The sequence below is a fragment of the Neospora caninum genome, chromosome XI (genome assembly GCF_000208865.1).
Source record: "Neospora caninum Liverpool complete genome, chromosome XI".
Taxonomy (NCBI): Eukaryota; Apicomplexa; class Conoidasida; order Eucoccidiorida; family Sarcocystidae; genus Neospora; species Neospora caninum.
The window spans coordinates 6,032,526-6,052,383 of NC_018397.1; the positions used below are offsets into that span (position 1 = coordinate 6,032,526).

At 59.1% G+C, this 19,858-nt stretch overlaps 2 protein-coding genes across 2 annotated transcripts; one reads left to right on the forward strand and one right to left on the reverse strand.

The window, feature by feature from the left end:
• Positions 1-1,774: 1,774 nt before the first annotated feature.
• On the forward strand, positions 1,775-12,785 carry NCLIV_060220 (conserved hypothetical protein; the record flags this gene model as incomplete). Its single annotated transcript, XM_003885576.1, has 5 exons — positions 1,775-2,976; positions 3,510-4,406; positions 4,718-10,975; positions 11,370-11,862; positions 12,690-12,785. 5 exons carry the CDS (start codon positions 1,775-1,777, stop codon positions 12,783-12,785), a joined length of 8,946 nt encoding a protein of 2,981 aa, XP_003885625.1.
• A 1,254-nt stretch (positions 12,786-14,039) lies between these two features.
• On the reverse strand, positions 14,040-18,179 carry NCLIV_060230 (conserved hypothetical protein; the record flags this gene model as incomplete). The annotated part of the gene is made up of 1 exon (XM_003885577.1): positions 14,040-18,179. One exon carries the CDS (start codon positions 18,177-18,179, stop codon positions 14,040-14,042), a length of 4,140 nt encoding a protein of 1,379 aa, XP_003885626.1.
• Positions 18,180-19,858: the final 1,679 nt, after the last annotated feature.

A 19,858-nucleotide genomic window follows, 5' to 3' on the forward strand; every position in this document is an offset into this window, starting at 1 on the left:
CTCGCCTGCGGGTTCAGACCGAAACGTCTGTTTGCAAGATACGCATTGCAAGGATTAAAACCTTGTGGGGTTCTTTGTGGTCTTCCACAACGACCACGCACTGCCAAGGTTTTTTCACGCCGGTAATTTTCCCGCGAGAAGTTACGGGAGACTCTGGAGACGCCTGTTTCTCTCCACAGCCCTCCAGTGTCGAGTTCAGGTCGCAGGCATGGCTCTATCATGCTGGCTGGGCGGGCGTGAAGCAGTTCGCTGTGTCGCAAGTAGGAACGCGCACATGCAGCTGGCCTGCGGCCAAAAGTGCAGTCGCGCTTTTCGAGTCGTTTAGAATGAACACACAGTGGAGGAGGATCAAGGCGAAACCCCTCCTCCCTCGGCGGCCGCACCGCCGCAGACGATACAGCTCTCTGGCCTTCAACGGGTCAGCGCCGCATGGATGCCGGCGTCGGGTGCATGCGGAGTAGCCCCAATCTCTCCTCGCGTCTCGCCACCGTCGGGGACGCTAGCGTACTTTCACTGCAAGAAAAGCGTTTCGGTACCGCCTGCGGCGCGTCCACAGGAGACGGGAACGCGCCCGTTGCCTGTTCAACTCACATTTGGTCAAACAGTCGAGGCGCGCGCGTCAGTTTCCGGCCGAGCTTGCGTGACGCAGAGATCGGAGAAACGGAACGAGGGAAAGATCCCGCAAAACAAAACAGCCCGTAGAACTGCCCCGTCCTCTCTGGCTATACCGCAACCCCTGCGAGTGTGCCGCACCAGCATCTTGGGCGCTCTTCGTTTCGGAGTCTCGGCTGCAGACCTGAGTGAAAAAGACGTCGGTCGCGTGGTACGCTGACTGGAAAGAGCGCAGCGGTTGGGAGGAACTGCGACGTGGTTCGAAAGGACAGAGTAGCTGCAGTTGGACGAATTGTTGTGGGCTATGGTTTAGGGTGAAGGCAAGCAGCCAGCGGTGAGTGCGGGGTCAGTCGCTGGCGTGTCTTCCGAGAAAAAGGACAGAGTTCTCTGCCGAGCTCCTCCGCGACAGAGAACGCAGTGTCCGAACACTGGGGCGGTCTTCTTATCGTGTCTCTGACGCAGTTTATGATGTGTCTTTCTTTCTCCCTCGATTCCACGGACGGGGCCCGCAAGTTCTAGACGCTTCACACCGCTGGCCGCGCGGTGCGGGAGATTGCCCGCGAGAGAGAGAGAGACGCGGGGGATTGGAGCCGGCGGCGCGGTAAGCCTCCCGGCGCTTTCTCCCCTAGCTCGGCTCCTCCTTTCCCTGTTTCTACACCCTTTCTGTCTCACATTTGCCGGCGCTTTCTTTCCCGTAGATTTGCGGGGGAACGACGAACCAGAGGGACGGGAAGTGGCAATCGCGAGGACTTCTCTGCGCTGCCTGAACGGGTGTATGTGGACCCGTCGACACACTTCGAGGCATCGAGCTCTGCCGCGCATCCGTGCTGCTTATATCTTCGGTACGTATTAAGAGTTCCTTTTCAGCCAAAAATCACGCGCTTTCCGGTTTTTCCTCCCGTCTGTGCTGACCCGTCGCTTGTCCTCTCGTCATCCCCTTTCCGCGATAAACTGCAGCCCCAGCGACGACCGTCCCCCAATCGCGACATCCTGTGCGCAAGTCTAGCAACTTGCGACGCGTTCTCCTGGCGCTCAAAGAGGAGTGTCAGCCTGGCGGGTCCAGCGCCGCCGTCTGCCTGGCTAACGCGCGCCGGCGGTCTCTCGATGACTGACTGGTACTGTTTCCACTTTTCGCCGTGAATTGCTTAGCACACGCGCAACGATGGCGCGGGACCGCTGGGCGGTGACCGGCCTCTGGTTTGTCGCCTTGCTCCTGTTAGCATTTGTGGACCGGAACGCGTGTTCCTCAGATGCCCAATCCTCGGCTTCCCCGGCGCCGCGTTCTGCGTCTGTGTCTTTCCCTGTGGAAGGATCTCCGGTAAGCCGAGTGTCGGCCCCTGGCGAAGACGCCGTCTCCGCCGCTTCGTTCGAACCGCCGTTTCGCCTGGTGGCTATCGCCCCGCCTTCGGACAAGTCAGGCCCGGTCCCGGTGCTCCGCGGCAAGCAGCCGGTCGCTGCAGTGTTCTCGGTTCCCGTTATCCCTCTTGGCGCGTCCTTGTTCCGCGGAGACGCTTCGAGCGACTCGCACGTGCCGGCTTTCCACATCTTCACCAACAGCGCCGCGCAAACCGTGAAAGGGAGAGGCGGCTGGGTGACGACGAGCGTCTATCGATTCGATCCGGAAGACGCCTGGCCGGCGGACCTAACCGTGCGTGTGCACCTGAACAGATTCCTCCGCTCTGCAAGTGGCCAGCGTCTCGCTGAAGACTGCGACGGAGCGGGGACGAGGGGGGCGGGCGCGCTGGATGGGAGGAACGAGGCAGAGAACGGCGCGGACCGGAAGGGACAGGCAAACGAAGCGCACGGACGCGGCGAAGACCCAGCTCTCAGCTCGACCAAATCGGCCGATGGACCCTCGTGCATTTTCCGCCTGCGCACGGAGACACTCCGTGTGTCAGTCGCCTCCGTCACCTCGGACCTTGCGTCAGCCGTCACAGACAAGCAGTGGAAGCCGATCTTGGCAAACAGTTCCGATCCTCTCGCGTCGCTCTTTGAGGTGCCGGGAGATGGGAGAGTGACAGTGAAGATGAATTCGCCCGTGGCGCTGTCTGCGCTCAGAAAGATGTCTCTGTCAGACCGACTTTTAGCGGTTGGTCGAGAGGAGCGCAACGGCGAGTTTTCGTTCGTGCCTTTCGACGTCCGCGCGTGCTCGGAGAACGGAGCGAAGGACGCCTTCGCCTCACGCGACTCCTCCGAGGACAGCGAGGAAGCGACGAGGTGGAGCGACGACAGCGGTGAAGACGACCAGGACAACGCGGGAGGAAACCGCCAAAGCGATGAGGTCATGTGTGTGGAACTCAGCTTCTCCGAGCGGCCGCTGCAGACTCGAGCAATCTACGAACTTTTCGTCAAAAAGGGGACAAAGTAGGTTTTCTCCGGCAGAGACAACATCTGACCAGCTGCCGGATTGGTGTCTCCTCTGGTGGATCCCGGGGAGTCTTTGCCAAGTGAACATGCGAAGGTTAAGAGTGAACCGGAAGCTGCGTTCCCCGGCAACGCAAATGGCCAACCGTAAAGCGCATAAAGTGTCCTGGAACCAGCTGTGTCTTCATGTTCTCATACTTCAAATTCTCATCCCAATGTGTGGTCCTTTTTCACCCGGTCGCTCTTGCACGCGCTTCCCCGCTCAGACACGTCGAGTTGTCTTCCTCGCCGTTTCGAGTGTCGCTCTTCACTGCAGGCCGCGCAGAACCCTGCGCGCGTGTGTGTGTCCTTCCTGCGTGTCCGTCGCCAGCCCCCACCGTCTCCTCTCTTCCCGAGTTCTCGCGACGTAAAGAGCCCATTCGTCGGGCCAGAATTCGCTGCCTGCCGTGTGTCCGTTCGCACTGCTTTCTGCGTGAAGTTTTTTTTTGTGCCGTGTCCTAGAGCTGGGTGCGCCGTCGACTGTTTTTGTGCAGCTACTCGCGGTTCAGCGGCCCTCTCGGTTCGTCGTCCGTCTCCGCCTCTCCGCCAGCTTCTCCGGCTCGGCACTTTGCCTTCTTCCGCTCCGTCCGCGTGTCCCCCGCATTCATTGACCCCGCGCTGTACGCCGCCGTTTCGGGTTCTCGCCGCGCGAAAGGAAAAGGCAGCTTTACCGGTCCCCGGCCGTTCCGTCTCGTCGGCAGCCAGCGCCCGCTGAACTCCGTCAGCTACCGCCGGGTAGCCCTCGTTCTGCCCCACGGTTTGTCAGGGCCAGTCGGCGAGCAGGCCGGCGTGAAGACGGAGGAGCCGCGCGCCTCGTCCTCGCGCTCTCCTTCGCGACTCGCCTCGGCGAACAGTGCCACGGACCTCCACGAGCAGGCGGAGAAGCTCGTGAGAAGAATGAAGTTGGTCCACCTCGCGACAGGACACGAGCTGTCGATCCGGCCGGTCCTCGAGAAGAAAGTGCACCTGATTCTCTGGTGCGACGAGCTGCTGCCGGGGGAAACGTACAAGCTGAGCGTCGTCGGCAACGCGGACGCGGCGTCCGAGAACCTGTTTGACGGCTTCGGCCTCCCTCTGGAGAGCAGCGAGATTGAATTTTCCATGTCGCGGCTTCGCCCGAACCTCGAATTCCTCCGGTGTCAAGAGACCGTCTGGGTCCTCAACGACCGGGGAGCGGAGGCGACGCGCGACAAAGGCCTTCCCTTGGCGCTGATGACTATCGCACACGACAAAAGGGAGGAAGGCGAGCGGAGAAAAATCACCTGGGGAGACATCGACGCGGCCACTCTGGACGCGGAGCCTTTCGGCGCGTGCGTGCGCAGCGGAGACGCCAAATGCGTCGCCCGCATGTTGCCCATGTGGTCCCACGCCGCAGGCCCGATGACGCGCCAGTGAGTCCACCAGGGAACCGAAGCAGAAACGAAAAGGCTCTGAAACAAAGGACACACACACACACACACCGAGTGTCCGTCTCTGTTGGGCGGGCCAGCGTCGATGAAAACCGGATAGCTCAAGGGGTTTCCTGGGACTTCCCGTCTGAAGGTCGCGCGCGGGGCGGCGCTGGCGTTTCGCACGTTTCGCGCGTTTCGCCTCACCACACACTCAGACGGCGAGAGAGAGAAGTGCCTCCCTCGTCGCTTCATGCCTGTTCTTTTCAGTCCTCTCCGTGCGTGCGCCTCCCTCTTTGTGCGGTCTCATTCAGCCCGGCCCACGAACTCGTTTCCTTCGATGGCGCCTCCGGCGCTGCAGCCGCGAATTCCTCGCCGCTCCTCAGCACCGGCGCGTTTGCGACAATCGTGGCGCCACATCTTTCGGGCTTCTCGCCCCACGCGCTGTACCTCGTTTCGGCGCACACGCAGCACTTCGGCTCCACCTCGGTCTCGAGCGACAGGCACCTCGTGGGCGCGCTGTCGCTCTCCGTCTTTCACTCGGTCCACGTCGAGCAGGCGACAAACAGTCTGGTTGTGAGTTTCCAGGTTCTCTCGCTGAAGACCGCGCAGCCGTTGGCGGACGCCACCATCCGCGTCTTTGCGAGTTACGTGGGGTACGGCCGCGAGCCTGCACTCCTGGCCTGCGCGCCGAACGCGAGCGACGGAGAAGACGCGAGCGGGGCGAGGTCCAACGCCGGCGCGCAGGAGTGCACCTTCGTGCAAACTGACGCCAAGGGGTTTGCCGCCTGGCAGTCCAGCGAGGCGATCGTCGAAGGCGCCGAACTCTTCGCGACAGTCGTCGCGCCGCTCAGCGACGGCTCGACCCGGTCCAAACGCGAGAGCGAGGAACTGCCCGCCGTGTTTGTCACGGAGCGTCTCAGCTGGCCATGGGAACTACACCGCAACCAGCTGCTGGGTGCGGGGATGGCGCGTTCAGGGTCGCACCCCTCCGTTCTGGTCGGCTACGATCGCCGCTTCTTCGTCTCCAGCAACAGCCTCCGCTTCTTTGTCCTCGCCGACCGCACGTCGTTCCGACCCGGGGACAAAGTGTTCCTCCACGGCCTCGTCTCCCTGGTCAACTCTTCGCTCTGCGGCTTCGACGGCGCGTGCTTCCTTCACCAGGCTCTCCGCCTCGACGCCCCCGAAAAGCTCCGAGTCCTCATCGGTGCCCAGTGGAACCTCGAGGCCGCCTCCCACTACGAAGGCCGGGAGGTACGTGCAGCCCACGGAATGGAGGCAGGCCGCATGGGCTCCGGTCTTGCGCACAGCTGCTCGGTGCGCGTCGTTGCGCTGAATCACTTTGGGGCCTTCGAGGCGTCTTTGGACATTCCGCTCGACGCGGAGCTGGGCACCAGCACGTTCCTCGAGTTCCGGATTTTCAAAGACGGGGACGTGGACGAGAAAGCCCTCTTGGCAGAGAGCGTGTGCCCGGACACCTGGTACCAGCTTGCGGACGCGAACAACCTGAAGCGGCTCGATCCCGCGGAAGGCTTCTCCATCCTCGTCGAGGACCCGCGGCCGCCGTCGCTCTTGGTGTCTCCTCTGGACCTCCCGGCCGTCGTGAATCCTGCGTCCTCGTTCGCGGTCTCGGGAATCGTCAAGACCTACGGCGGCCTGCCGGTCCAGGGACACCGAGTCGAGATTCGCTTCGCCTTCCAACCGACGCTGGGCGAGCAAACCCTGCGAAAGGGAGTCGCGCGGCTGCGCCGCGCTCTGGGAAGAGAGGCCCAGGTGGCTGGTCCCGCCAGCGACTTCTCCACGTTCCGCGTCAGTTCGAAGCAGGACGATGTCAAGGTGGTCACCGCAGGCGAGGTGTCGAGTCGCGACACTGTGAAGCTGCATGCAGAGGTCCGCACAGACGCGGCGGGGCAGTTCGCGTTGCCGCTGTTCTTGGAGAAACTGACTGTGAGTCCAGCCACCTCTGTTCCGCTCGACCTGGAGCACGCCCCCACCTTCCCCCTCTTGTGGGGAGAAGGGACGGAGATCTCCGTCTCCGTCCGCGTCGTTGGGCTGACTGGCGACGTGCTGCCGCCCCAGACCGCTTCGGTTATTGTCGCCTCGTCGGACTTTTTCCTCGGGGAGCACTTGTCTCTCTCTGTGCGGCCGGTCCTCCCAGGTGTCCCCTTCGCTGTCTCCGCAGTTTCCAAGCCGTATCCCGGAGTGAAGGCAGGCGCTTCGCTGCCACGGGGCAGCTCCCTGGAGGTCGCGGTGCTGCGCGTCGACCCGGCAAACCCGCTCGGCAGATCCTGGGAAGCGCAGGCCGACAACTGGACCTCGTGGCACACGGATCAAGGCCTCGCCCCCTGCCAGCCGTCCCTGTTCTCGGCAGCGCGCGACTGGGACGCGGTCAGGTCCGCAGACGCTCGGGAGTCGGCTCAGGCGCACGACGGGGACCAGGAAGAGCTTGACGCGATGGAGGCCTTCACGGACGGCAGCGTAGACCTTTGGGAATTCGTCGAGAAGCAAAGGAGCAGGTTTTCGGTCGTCAAAAGCTGCCAAGGCCACGGCGGCCGCCTAACATGCCCCGTCACCCTTCCCCTGGACGCCGCCCAGTATGTCTTCCTCACGACTTTCCGTCTTCCGGATGGGAGGAGCGTGCGGAACTGCGAATACTTCCTCCCGACCGCTGGGAACCTCCTCACGCGCGCGCTGAAGCCCGACTTGCGTCTCGACAGCCCAGAGGTGACGCCGGGTCAGCGTGTGAGCCTGGTATTGCCTGCGGTCTTCCGTCCAGGGTCAGCAATTCGGCCCAGACTCGTCGCCGAGGCCGAAAGAGGCGGTCGCGGCGGGGCGACTCCGCCGTTGTATGGATCGCTGTCGGTCTGGTGGGGCACACGGTCAAACACAAGACTGTTCTTTCCAGTGCCTCTCGACTCGCTCAAGGACGAGCTCCGCATTCCCATCGGTCGCGTCCCGGAGGACTGTCCCTCGTCCTGCTTGCTGCGCGTCGTGTTCGTGCCGCCCTTGTCGGAGACGCCTCTCCCGATCTCACAAGTGGACACATCCACGAATGCGCTTCTGCCCAGGACAGAACGGTTCCCGCTCGAAACGGAGGCCGGAGCAAAGTTCGGGCCGTTCGTGGTGGACGAAACGTTCACCGTGGCGGTTCGCGCAGCCGCCTCGCCGTTCGCCATCCCCGACAGCACGGTGTCTTTCTCCCTCGACGGCAAGGCCCCTGCAGACGGCGAGGCCTCCCTGCGGCCAGGGAAGAAAGCAACGTTGCGCCTCTCGCTCTCGACGAATGCGGAGCAGAAGGCCGGCCTCGCTTCGCTTTTCTCAAAGCTGAGCTCGCGAAAGCAGGTTCGCGCGTACGCCCTCGTGGCGCTCGTCGACAAACGGTACTTCGATCTCGGGCCGATGGGCCTGCCGAAAATCGAAGAGGAGCTGCGGCAGACCGTGATGCAGCAGGACGCACGCCACAGCGTCTCGTCGTCGTTCGCAGAGGCGACGGCGCCGGCGACGTACCTCTACCTGTTTGGCTTCATGAAGGCCCTGAAAGAGCGGGATCCGTGGATAACAGATCTCCACTGGCCCAGCGCGGGAGCCTTGGCAGGCGCCAAGGAGCTAACGTCGCCGTGGCAGCCGTGGTCAAAAACGCTGCGCAGCGTTTTGTTGCGGAAACGGTCGACTCTGACCGGGTCTTTCTCGGCGTTTCCACGGGGCGAGAACTTTGTCGATGGCGCTGTCTTCGCCGATATGACTGTGGAGGCGGCGGCCGCCCCCATGTTAGGTTTGGCGGCTGCGCCGCGCATGGCCAAGGCGACCTTCGCTGGACGTCAGGCCGCGGTGGAACAGGACGCAGGCGCCGGCGTGGCGTCCAGTGCGAGTCCTGCAGTCGCGTCCACGAAGCTTCTGCTCTCCGACACGCCCGTGATTCTGTGGAAGACCGTCGAGCTGACGGAGGATACGCGGGGCGATTTGACCGGCCACGTGTCCGTTCGCGTTCCCGACGATTCGAACACGTACCTTTTCAGGAGTCAGGTCGTGGTGGCGGTGGAGGAGAAGGAAGGGACTGCAGTGTCCTTCTTCCGCAGGCTCTGGAACAGGCGCGTGCCCGCGTCACCACTCAGTCGCGTCTTTTACGGCCAATTCGAGAAGGAAGTGTCTGTGAAGAAGCGGCTGAAGATGACGCCGTTCCGCCCGAAACTCTTGCGGAAAGGCGACGTGGCGAACGTCGGCGTGATCTTGCAGGTCGACGAGAGTCTCGTGGCGGAAGGCGGCGAAGCGATCGTCTACACGTGGTTCCCGGAACGAGGGGAAACGATGGAGACGGGTCACCGCCAAAGGGTCCAACTGACGAACACCGCGCTCCCGGTCACGGTGCGTGTCGACACAGACGAACAGTCGGTCATCACCAACCACAAACTCCTCCAAGTCCACTGCTTCGCACACCTGGCGGTCAACTCTTCCGTCTCTCACGGCCTCGCCTTCTTCGTCCCCGTGACGCCGATCGCGCCGCGCCTGTCGCTCTCGAGCATCTGGGCGATCGTTGCTCCGCGGACTTTGGGCCGCGCCAGAGACCCGTCCGAGGCAGCGGACGAAGCACAGAACTCGGTGGTGGCGGTCGAAGGCGTCGAGCTCCCGCTGCCTGTCATGGAAGGCGTAGGCGGCCTCTCCGCGTCAGTGGGCGTCGGCTACGGCGCCGTGCTCCTGGAGAAAATCCGGACGTTTCTCTCCGCCGAAGTATGCCCATTCGTCCCCGCAAAGCAGGCGTTCGACGATCTCTTGTGGGACACGAACAGCAAAGGCAGAGAAACGGTCACCGGGTCGAAAGCCGTTTTCTGCACTTGCTGTCGCGAGGCGTTTCCGGCGTCCCCCGTGCCGTTCTTCGAACGCACCAGTCCGTCCCTCTCCTCTCTGCTTCTCGCGATTCTCGCCCGCCAGCTGGTGACTGCGATGAAGCTGCAGGTGCGCGGCGAGCTGGAGGCGAGTGCTGTCTTTGCGGAGACCAAACTCTCTGAGTACGTGCCTCCCGACGCCGGAGTCTTTCGCCGCACGGGCTTTCTGTCGCGCCCCTACGCGGAATACACAGCCTTGGCCATCCGCGAGCATCCGCTGGACGTCGACCTGAACCTTTTGGTGCTCCTCGTCGCGAAACGGCACGCGTCTGCCGCCGTCCTTCCGTATGTCGCGTCTGTGAAACAAACGATTCTCGCGTTCCTTCGCGAATCCGAGTCGCGGTTCCTCGCGTCGTTCGACGCTGTCCCATCCCCTGGCGAAGTATGGCCCCAGCCCGCGCCCCTCGCCGCCTCGGAGCCTGGACAGGCGGTGCCGGACTCTTCGCTGGCGCATGCGTCGGCCAGCGTCGGACACGTGGCGCAGAGCCCGCAGAAGCCAATCGATTTCTCGCGGTTTCTCGCCTACGTCGGCCGGGGCCTCGTCGCGCGAGTCCGCTACGTGTTTGGGCCTGCCGCGACCTTCAACCTGGAGCACCCGGAGGCGGAGGAAGCGTTGTCGTTTTCCAGTCTCCTGCGGGGGGTGTTGTCTGTGGACGGCGAACGCGGCGCCGACGAGAAGGAGCCGACGAACGAGCTTCAGGTGTCTCCGCATCTGCTGTGGGCCCTCGTGATTGGCCTGGAGAACCGCGACCAGGCGAGCGCTCCGTATCTTCTCGCCCTTGCGAATGCGGTTCTAAAGAAATCAGTCAGCCTCCTCCGATTTCTTCCGAACTCCGGCGCGTACCTCAGTGGCTTCGGCAGCGCGACCGCAGCGAGCGACGCGCAGCACGCGATGCTGCTGCAAACCGCCAGCTTCGTCCTCTCAGCGACGCCTGCAGGACGGTCGGCTTCCGCCGTTCTTCTCTCGCTCGAGCCGGAGTTCTCCGCCTTCACCAGCTTCGCCCAGTTGCCCCCTGAAGACATCATCCACATTTTCTCAAAGGTCGTGCTGTATCTGGCCCGCGGCGGGAAGCGGGGACAGCTGGGCCCGCGCCGGATGGTCCCCTGGACGGGCTGTCTCTTTCGGAGTCCCTGGGAAGATCTGCTTGTCATGGACGCCTTCTCCAGCTGGCACGCGGCGACCCAGAGCGACCGCGCGGACCTCGCCGTCTCCGTGCACCTGGGCACGGGCGAGAGGGAAGCGGGGCCCGTAGGGCAGCGTGCGACCCCGTGGCTCTTGCTGCTCCACGGTCACCTCAATCTGCGAAAACACACAGCGATCCTTGAGACCAAGCTTGCGTGGAGCGAACTGGAGGCGAGCAAGCTGCTCGGAGGAAAGCTCTCTTTTGTCTCTTGCAGGGCGCGTGAGAGGCGCGAGGCCGCACCGCCTGAGAGCCACGAAGGAGAACGCACCTGGGAGGGGAAAGTGCGCGTGAACGTCAAGGGCCAAGGCGTCGCCGTAGTCGCCATCGGCATGGACTTCATCCCCGACAGACCCCGCATGCTGCCAACCTTCATGGGCGCTCTCCTGCAAAAGGAATTTCTCGTGTTTGACTCTGCAACTGAGACGTGCGGAAACACCCCCGTCGCCAGCGCGGTCCGAGGCAGCCGCGTGTGCGTGGCTCTTCGAATCACTGTCAAGGACGAAGTCAGGTACGTGTGGACTGAGAGGCGGCGCGAAACGTCGGGAAGCAAGACCAGTCGAGCCTTTCGAAAGGGACGCATGCCACTCAGGATGCGATAGATTAGATATAGAAAGATGCGCATGTATCCGCTCTTGTCACAGAAGAAAACTGGTGTTCAGTGCATCCACATCCGCGTCTCGTTCCACTCGAGACGAATTTGGGTCGGTGTTCCCGTCGGTCACCTGTCTCGCCTGGATTCTCTGTAGATGGGTCAGACCGGCCATACAAGTGGGAGCATGGCTTGGTCGAGCCGCGTGCACCTACGCTAAAAAGATGCCGGTGGTCTTGTTCAGAGTTGTCCCCTGTCTTCTATAAACCTAGAGCACATGGTTGTGCACGTCGCCGTCCGTTTTTCCTTTCAGAGATGTGACGATCCGGGATCTCTTGCCTGCCGGCTTAGAGCTCTCCTCTCGAGACCCGAGCATGTCGCCTCTTGCTGCGGTGGAGGACGTTTCTTCCTCTTGCACGAGACCGCCACACCGGGGCTTCCTCCCTGGGCGGGGACGAGGATCGGGTTATTCCTCGTTCTCGTCCTTTTGGTTCTTCCCCCGATGCGAGCCTCGTCTTCTCGGCAACGCTGTAGAGTGGCGGTGCCCGTTCCTCGCGCCAGGGACGCACACGCTTCGGGTTGTCGCAATCGCTACCGTCTCTGGCTTCTTCGCAGTGCCTATGGCCACAGTAGAGGTGGGAGTTGACTTGGGAACAGACATGCTGTCGAGGCGGCAACCAGGAGGCAAGGTCACATTGCTCGGCGCGAGCGGGGCGGCGAAGAGGGCATTTGTAGTCCTCGAAGAAGACGAGCGACAACTGGCGACAAACGAGGCAGCCCTCTTCAAGGAGGCGGGGTTCGCACCGGTAAGTGAAACGCGCTGCACGGAAAGGCCGAAAAGATGAAACGGGGGCAGAGACTTCGGCGGAAACGCCCGGTGTGCAGCTAGGTGCTAGGTGGATGCACGTACGCGTTGACGCAGTTGGACAAGTCCACAAAAAGTCGTCAGCCTGCGCCCACAAAGAGGTTCTCTGTAGCCTGGTCCTTCGAGCTTCGTGGCCGCACGAATATAGCATCTGGGGATTCATCTTCTCCGGAGTCTATGTATCGGTCCTTCTTCCGATATACGTTCACTGGTGATCTGACAAGAGACTTTAGGGCGTCAACAATCAGGGGAGCATCGTTCGAGGACGTACAGAACACGGGAAAGGCACCACTGGGCAGGGGCGGAAAGGGAGGCGCCGCTCGTCAGTGCGAGATATAGCAGGTGAAGAAACGACTGCATTCGTGCGGGGCTTCTCCCGTTTCGATGGCGCTGACCAGCTGGTTGTGGCGCCGAGTTCGTGGAGTCGAGAAGTGAAACTGCGCACGAGTGTGGTTATGAGTGTGTGTTGTGTCTTTTTGATGGGGTTTGCAATGGGTGTCGAAAATCCGAGAAAAAGGTGCAAGGGAAACGAAGGCGGATACAGCGAGCCGAAAGCCCAATGCATGTTCTGGTTCGTAACCAGAGACAGTGTGCCCACCGGCAGTCACTACGTCCACGCAATCTCTTCACGTCCCGTGTCTGAGTCGTAAGACAGACTCTAGGATATCCACGTTAAACGGCCTTTGTGGGTCCGCACGCATGTCGCCTCTCGGTTGCCAAGGTCTTCATGTGTTTTTCTGGCTTCTTGTGCCTTTCCTGGTTTCTCAGCCTCCGGCTTGGCTGCTGGGGAGCGCCCCCAAAGGCTGCGGTGTCTGTCCAGCGGGCACCGTCTGCTCCCCTGCTCTGGGAAAGTGCGTTTCGTAAGCGGTGGTGAGGCGGCAAGCTGTGGGGAACAGCGACAAGTCAGCGACGAGAAAGCACGTATTTTTGCGCTGAGTGAAGGGCCAACAGCAACTGATTTTTCACGAGGCTTCTTGCTCGCTGGCAGTGGGACGTGGAAGCGACAACAGCCGCTTTCTTCTTGTTTCAGAGGACGAAGCAAAGACCTGTAAACGGCAAAGGAAAGCGACAGCAGGTTTGTCCCTTAGAACTGCAGCTTCGTCCAGTTTTATGTGCCTATCGTCTGTCGTTTTGTTTCCAAAGGCGCGTGGATGGAAAAGGTAAAACGACCTGGTAAAGTTTGCATAGATGCGAGTGAACGAGCGCTAACGTATGAGTGCCCATGAAGGGTGTGTACCGGCGGGCGATGACGGTTGCACGACGATTTGAACCCAAGACAGTTAACAGACGGCAACTGCGGGGATGGAACAAAGAAAGGAGAGAGGTCGGGATTTCGAAGGCAGTGGAGGAAGTCAGGATGGAGGATATCATGTGGCAGTGATTCCACGGATCGTAGCGCCGTTTATCCGTGCCCCGCACAGAATTCAGCGAAAGGACTTTCGCTTATTGTTCCGGCGGGACAGTACGGAATGGTTCTTGCCAATTCGGGAGACGAGTGTTACGGCCACCGCAGTGATTGGGTTACTCACGTTTTCCGCTGTAGTTAATGTGGGAACGAAGATGGTTCAGTATCCATCGTGATAATAAAGTGTCTGAGCACGAGGGCTTCTATGGTGTCGATACATTTTTTGTGGCACGAGTAGACTCGCTTTTCGTGTTGTGTGATGCATGCGTCCGCGTTCACCGAAAACGTGTGATATTGAGTCGAATCATTTTGCGTTATTCGTACTGGCCCGCTTTTCGCGGGTACAGACTTCTACCCGAACGGTTGTTACTCTCCCGCTCAGATCGAAGTGGGAGGACCGCGCGCGTTCTGGGGCGACACGGTCTAGGATGGACCTCCCCGCGTGCGGCGATCCTTGCAGCAAAGGGCGCATAGAAAGAACGCATACAGAACAGGACTTGTGGAACTGTTCGTGCGTTGCACGCGAGTGTGCGTCAGTAACTTTCCGCGTGGAATCCTCCCACATGCACAATTTTTGTAGGGAAACGCGAGACCATCCTTCTCTGGGCCGCGTGGCAGCGTCGCCTAGACCGTGAAGACCCTTCACAGCGAAGTTGTGGCAGTACCGGTGGTTAGAGATGCGAACGTTCCAGCGCTTGTCGAGTAAGGGAGGATTATAGTTTCCTAAGCGTTAAGAAACCTGCACCGTTCACCAGTGGATGCAGACGAGAATCAGCACTGGAGCAGCCTTGGCGTGACGCCTCGCCCCGGAAGAATGATCCTTCCAAATTTTGCCTTGTCTCGTCAGATGGGTGACCACAGACAGGGACGTCAGCAATCGCCACCGCAACACGGGCCTTTGCTGGCAGCAAGAGAAATGTGTGGAGAACGTCCGGAACCAGCACAGGTTCAGTTGGTCCCCCCACTAATTTTCTTCCAGTTGAAGACGAGACACCCTCGAGAGGTCTGCTGTTTTCGTCGCAAGTCCCGACCGCGGTGCTATCGCCTTCACGGGTAGCAGCGGAAGTGCTCCAGTCGCTGTATATATCGCAGCTATCAAGCCGTGTTTTCCCTCGCAGAAATGCATTTTTATTTGGCGAGAGGCAGGCGGAACGTCTGGGTTCGTCAGCTTGTCGCCCGTGAGGTAGCTTTGCAGCCTGTGACCCCCCCTTAACCATGTTCGGTGCAATGAATTGTGGGGCGCACAAATTATTTATTTCCACAACGGAGGCCGAAGCCTTAATAACACACGTCTCGTTGATCACAAGGAACACGCCTGAGCAGCGCCTCTGGGATTCTCCATGGAATGCACGTGGAATCTGGTCAGCGGGTCTCCCGCCGATGCTTGCTTCTGACGCGGCGCAGGCCTCACGCTGTACGAATGATGTTTCCTTCGTCCGGGGGCTCTCGTCGCTTGTTGCGCTATCACACTTCCAATGGGAACTCGTGACATGCCCAAAAATTCCCACGACCACTTCGTAAAGTCCAGGAGAAAGGATGTCCACGAATTGCGTTCCCTGCTGCCAGTGAAACATCTCCAAGCAGTTATTCATGGCTTCTCCATTCCAAACAACAAAGCTGACCCTCGCTTCATCTTCTTCGCTGTTGGCGCCGCACACGGGTGCTCGAGCCGTTGCTCCAGACGATTCCGACTCATGTACATGACTCCCTTTTCCACAAACCATCAAATCGTGGCAGCGGCCGGATAGGGGGGTACAAGTTGAAGCGGAGTCGCCAGCCGATCGGTTCCCATCAGTCGTGCCCTGCCTGTTCAGTTTCAAAAACGCCAGCGCCTTAAGGCACATGTTGCGCACTCCCTCTGGCGCAGAACATCGCGTACCGGACCGCCAGATCCATCGCCCAACACCTGTTTTTGAGCAAATGGCGTCATTAGCAGTGGCTTGGCCTCGACCTGTGGCAGGCAGAACCTGTCGAGAAGCTTCGGCTGCACGCAGCTGTTCCAAACTATGCCGCTGCTCCGGCTGTTTACAAATCTGTCTCTTGGCAACCTGCCCACGCTTGAACAGCTCAGGAAGTGGTCCCTTATTTGGCGAAGATATAAAAGCGGAGTACGCCTTCAACGCCTCTACCGCTGACCGTCGGCTTTGTGCTGGGAGTGACAAATTCAACAGTTCTTCGACTGAAAGCTCCAGGTACTCTATCCGCTCCTGCAATCTGCGTGTTTCCACAAAACGTAGCTCTTGCCTTTCCGCCTTCAACCTTTCCACCTCGAGGGCGAGTTTCGCGACGGTGCCTTCAAATGGAGCAACAGCCGTACACCGCTCGTGGAGCTGCTTTAGCTGGGCTCGTTGGTCGTGCTGTTCTTCTCGTAGGATTCGGAAGTCGACAAGAGCCGCTTGTAACTCTGTCCGAGTGTGAATCTGCTCAGCTTTCAGGTGATGACTGTCGCCTCTGCATTCCTCTGCTAGCTGGCGAAGGCTCCTTTGAAGCTGCTGCTGGTCGCGGTGCATCTGGTTCTGCGTCATCTGCCGGTCCTCCTGCTGCGTCAACGTTTCGTCACATACTCTCTCTGTCTTAGCTATGGCTTCTTCGCACTGTTTTGCCACTCTGTCACCGAGCGTCTTCAGGTGTGCGAGCTCTTCCTCCACGTGTTTGAGTTCTTGGGCATAGCGTGCACTTCGTTCCTCGGCCACCTTTTGAAACCTGTACAGCTTTATCAGCATCTCACTCTGGTTCTGGCAGTGTGCTCTCAAGCATTTCCCCATTGTCTCGGCTAAAAGCTGTTGCACGCCTCGAAGAGCGCGCGCTTGGTCAGAAGACGCAGCTTGCATGATATCAGTCCTGCATGCTGTCAATTCTTGGGCGAACTTGTTCCCCGTGGCTTCCAGAGCAACTTGCAGTTCCGCCGTTTCGGATCTGCGCTCTTCGAGAGCAGCCACACACGATTCGTGGGCCCTTTGCAGCTCATGCATGCGATCTTCCGTTCTTTTCAGACGCCCCTGCAGGCGAACCACCTGCTGCACGACGCAAGGGAAGGTCACAGGAGTTTCTTCAATCCGTGGGGCGATAAGGCTTTTCCTTGTTAATAGCTGCCTTCCACCTCGGAAAGTCGGGTATTGCTTGTCACGAGACACCGCTGATGAAACGTTCTGTTGTTTGACTGGTGGACGGCGCGTCCTGTTCCTTCCGGAACCTGGTTCAACATCATGTCGCTCCTCCTCGCTCAAGGGCGCAGGAGAGTCAACCGACCAGAGACAGGTGGAGACTCCATCGCTGGTCTTCCGTAGAAGACGAGTAGTGACTCCAGAGGTTTCAGGTTGAGTGGCAGCCACGACGTCCCGTGAGGATTTGCTGGCCAAGGGGCTGTGGTCTTCAGAACGACGCTCCCTGTGTGGGAATGGCTGAATGATACACTTTAATTCCCCCACATCGCACGCTAGCGTGCGACACTGATGTTGCAGAGACCTCAGGGGAACGGCGTGTGCACGCAGGCACTCTTTTTGCAGAGCTTTTGAAATGCTGCTCAGCTGGACACGAACATTCGACTGAAGAGTTCGTGAGAGAACCAGGTGCTTCTCTTCCAGCCTTGCCATCGCTTCCCTTAGCTTTCTGGTGCAGGTGCCGAATTCCGCCTCAAGTTTCTCGAACTCGTGTAGCGGGACCAGATGCTTTGTCACCTGCTTCAGATAGCCAACAATTTTTCGATCAGCAGCTGCGCTGCGCTGAGAATTTACGCGTGCCGCCGGATGCTGCGCACCCAAACTGGCATCATTCGCTGCCAGCTGCTTCGGTGCAACGTCAAGGGTGCTGGAATCTACTTTTCCATTCCGTATCGACTTGACCTGATTCAGGTGTGCCAGCGAATTTCCGTCAACGCCAGGTTCGTTCTGAGTAATAAGCTCGTCCTGTTGAGTCTTCAGGATCCGCTGCCGAAGATTCTGAAGGGCTTCGTCGTGTTCTTCCCGAATTTTACATGTAGACACTACGGCGTGGTGATGAGTTTCTCGCATGGGAGGTAAGGCTTCTCGACCACAGAGGAAATGTTCTCTCCCATTTGCCTGCGGATCGTTCCTACAGCAAGTGCGTGAGCAGAGGCTGACTCCCGGTGAATTACAGAAATCGGTCCCGTGGAACACGATACAGGGCGAAGTTGAGCGGGCGCATCTACTTCGGTGCAAGCTGCGGAGGTTGGGACACGACGCTGAAAATGCTCTACATCCAGGCCTTCGCTTACTCAACAGGAAGCCCAAACCTGCCTCAGTTGCCTCGTGTTCACCTGTTCGAGGTTTGGGGCACCCCGCAGGCGAGACAGGTAAAGGTGGAGTGCAACTGCCTTCTCGGCTAGCGTCTACTGCGGGAGGATTTGATTCCAAGTGTCGATTACCCGGGGGGGCTGCGTGCTTCTGAGCTGGTGACGTCAGCGTTGGTCTAAGTACGACAGGGGAGCAGGAGATTAAAAAAGTGTTTGTCCTGTCGCCGCAAGAGGGATGCACTCCGCTCTCATTTTGCACGCTGCGAACAAGCTCTTCCAGGTTCTTGATAGCCTGCCACTGTTTCTGTATGGCATTGTCTAACTTGCTATTTTGATTGTGAATGACACGGGTCAAAGCATCCTCTCTTTTCTTTACGGTCTCCTCACATTTTTTAATACGCCGTTCCAGGCTGGCGCGGCTTTCACATTCGTTCTGCAGCTTGCCGCAAGCTTCGAGCAACGTGGACCGTACTTCCTGGGCGCTTCGATCCGTATACGCCAACGTCGACTGCAAGTCACCGTGCGTCGGGAGTGACGCAGCATAGATTTTCAAGTCGTCAATGCGTTGTTCTGCAGCGCTTAATTGCAACTCTGTGCACATCCGCCTCTCGATAGAGTTTATTGACGCAAGCAGAGAGCGAAATGCGTGCCGCAAGCTGTTCTGTAAACATATCCGTACAGCAACGCTTGTCTAGCCAGGTGACTTTTGCCTCCGCCTTCCCGTTCTACTAAGGTCTTGCAAATATGGTGGTAAGAAGCGAAGCAATGCATCTTCCCTTCCTCGGCAACAACAGGGACGGCCTTGGGCCACGGTACTACAAGGACAGCGCCTGTAACGCGGAAACGGAGCTTCCTGCGTATATGCGGCACGACGAGGTGGGAGTGAAGCACGCGACGCCGTGAGGCTTCCGAGCGCACATGAAGCAACGAAGACATGTGCGGCGTGAATGAAACATTAAGACTTTTCGCCTAGAACATAACCGATGTGGAATGACCTTAATGTAGTAGGATATTGAAATCCAACACTGTACTCAACTCTGTTCCTAAGGATCGTGCCTATTTTCACCCTATAATGCAACATGTGAAAAGCACTGTATCAGCGAACGTTGGCAGAAGGGAGTTGCTAGTTACCTGCAGGTTCATCCAAGTTAATGGACCGTCCAAAATTTTCTCGAGTGATAATTCATCCATTGCGAGGTGACACACACGCACACAGAAACCGTTTGGTTGTCCACTTCTCTCGAAGCAGTTGCTCTCCGCTTAGAGCACTGCGTTTGCGTTTCTACGCCACACTCTGTTTCCAGAGCCCAGCAAAAAGAGTATGCAACTTCAAGTTAAAATCTTAAAGCGGGGTTTTCGAAATAACACCGAGCTCCCGGCTCAGGTAAAAGCGATGTGCAACCGAGTCTCTCTGGTAGACTGCAAAGCATTCTCTTCGGTGCCATGCCGACACTCTGTCGTCTGTTTGCGCAGCCGTTCTTGGACTCAACTTTTGACAGCGGACATTCGCCCACTGCATAGAAAGAGAAAAACGAGGTGCGAGCAGAGAAAATGGCTATTACGAAAAAAAGTGGTCACAGCTGAGACGAATGGTGCATGCGTGGTGGGCCCAGAGCAACGAGCCTTTGGAGCTCATCTGCTTGGGATCGACGCATATGCTGGTGACACCCATGACTGCCCACGTCTCACACCCTTTTTCGACGGCAAATGCACGGGCACTTAAGCTATACTTGCCAGTACCGGCATATTTTTTCTCAACAACAAGATTTCGGTGTCGTTTTGTGTATCTGGGGATGAAATGCAGAAGGGTACGCAGCTTTTGTTTGGATTGGTTCCGCGACAGGCTGGTTCGTTCCACAGATCGGCACGTTTGCCCGTCCTCCAACGAGACACATGTTTTCGAACTCAACATATTACTAGGATAGGCATGCTGTGTGATGGCGCCTTCCGAATAACCAGCGAGAAGCCGCTGATCTCGTTTTACAATTTTCCAAGGTTGCGTCGTCCTTTCTGCTAGGGGGAGTCAGTGCAAAAGTTACCGTTTACAGGCATACTACCTGGTGTGGAGAACCGAATATCAAAGTCTTTTGGCCTCGTGATAAGCTCCTCGCTTGCGGTGTACGAGGCCTCTGAAATCACCTAGGAAACTACACGACGGCAGACGAGCGCAACACTAGGTCGCGGAGCGCCGCCCTCCCTGGGACGCCTCAAATCCTATGTGCACGTTTAGGGTTTTGACCAAACCTGCATTGGATTGACTGCCTTCCAGTGGAGACAGTG